The sequence below is a fragment of the Terrapene carolina genome, unplaced genomic scaffold (genome assembly GCF_002925995.2).
Source record: "Terrapene carolina triunguis isolate 2854851 unplaced genomic scaffold, T_m_triunguis-2.0 Scaffold210, whole genome shotgun sequence".
NCBI lineage: Eukaryota > Metazoa > Chordata > Testudines > Emydidae > Terrapene > Terrapene triunguis.
This window is the reverse complement of record NW_020664561.1, coordinates 6,601,286-6,601,596: the sequence shown is the minus strand read 5'-3', so window position 1 is coordinate 6,601,596 and position 311 is coordinate 6,601,286. Positions and strand designations below refer to the sequence as shown.

The window sequence follows — 311 nt, the reverse complement described above, 5'->3', positions numbered from 1 at the left end:
GCGCTCTGCCCCTCCCCACACGGCGCGGCGCCTGCCGCGGGGGCTGCTGGGAGACCGCGAGGCGCGCCGTGGCTGCCGGCGGCGGGATGGAGCCGGGCCGAGCCATGTCCCCGGCGGACCCCGAGCTGCTGCTGCGGGAGCTGGGCGGCTGGGACGGGGCGCTCTGCCGCCGGGAGCTGCCCTGCGTCCTGCCCCGCCTGCTCATATCCTTCCGCGGGCCCCGGCCAGGGCGGCGAGGGGCTGCGGGGTGTCAGTGGGGCAGGACTGGGGCTGTGAGTGCTGTGGGGTGTCACTGGGGTGGGGCTGGGCGA

General features: G+C 78.5%; 1 protein-coding gene across 1 annotated transcript in view; it reads left to right on the top strand.

Moving 5' to 3' along the window:
• Positions 1–61: 61 nt before the first annotated feature.
• Positions 62–311, top strand: part of LOC112107410 (uncharacterized protein C1orf112) — a 34,372-nt gene continuing 34,122 nt past the window's right edge. The window contains exon 1 of the mRNA XM_029912354.1: positions 62–203. Within this exon, the coding sequence (XP_029768214.1) occupies positions 87–203 (117 nt within the window). The 5' untranslated portion in view covers positions 62–86. The remainder of the gene's footprint in view (positions 204–311) is intronic.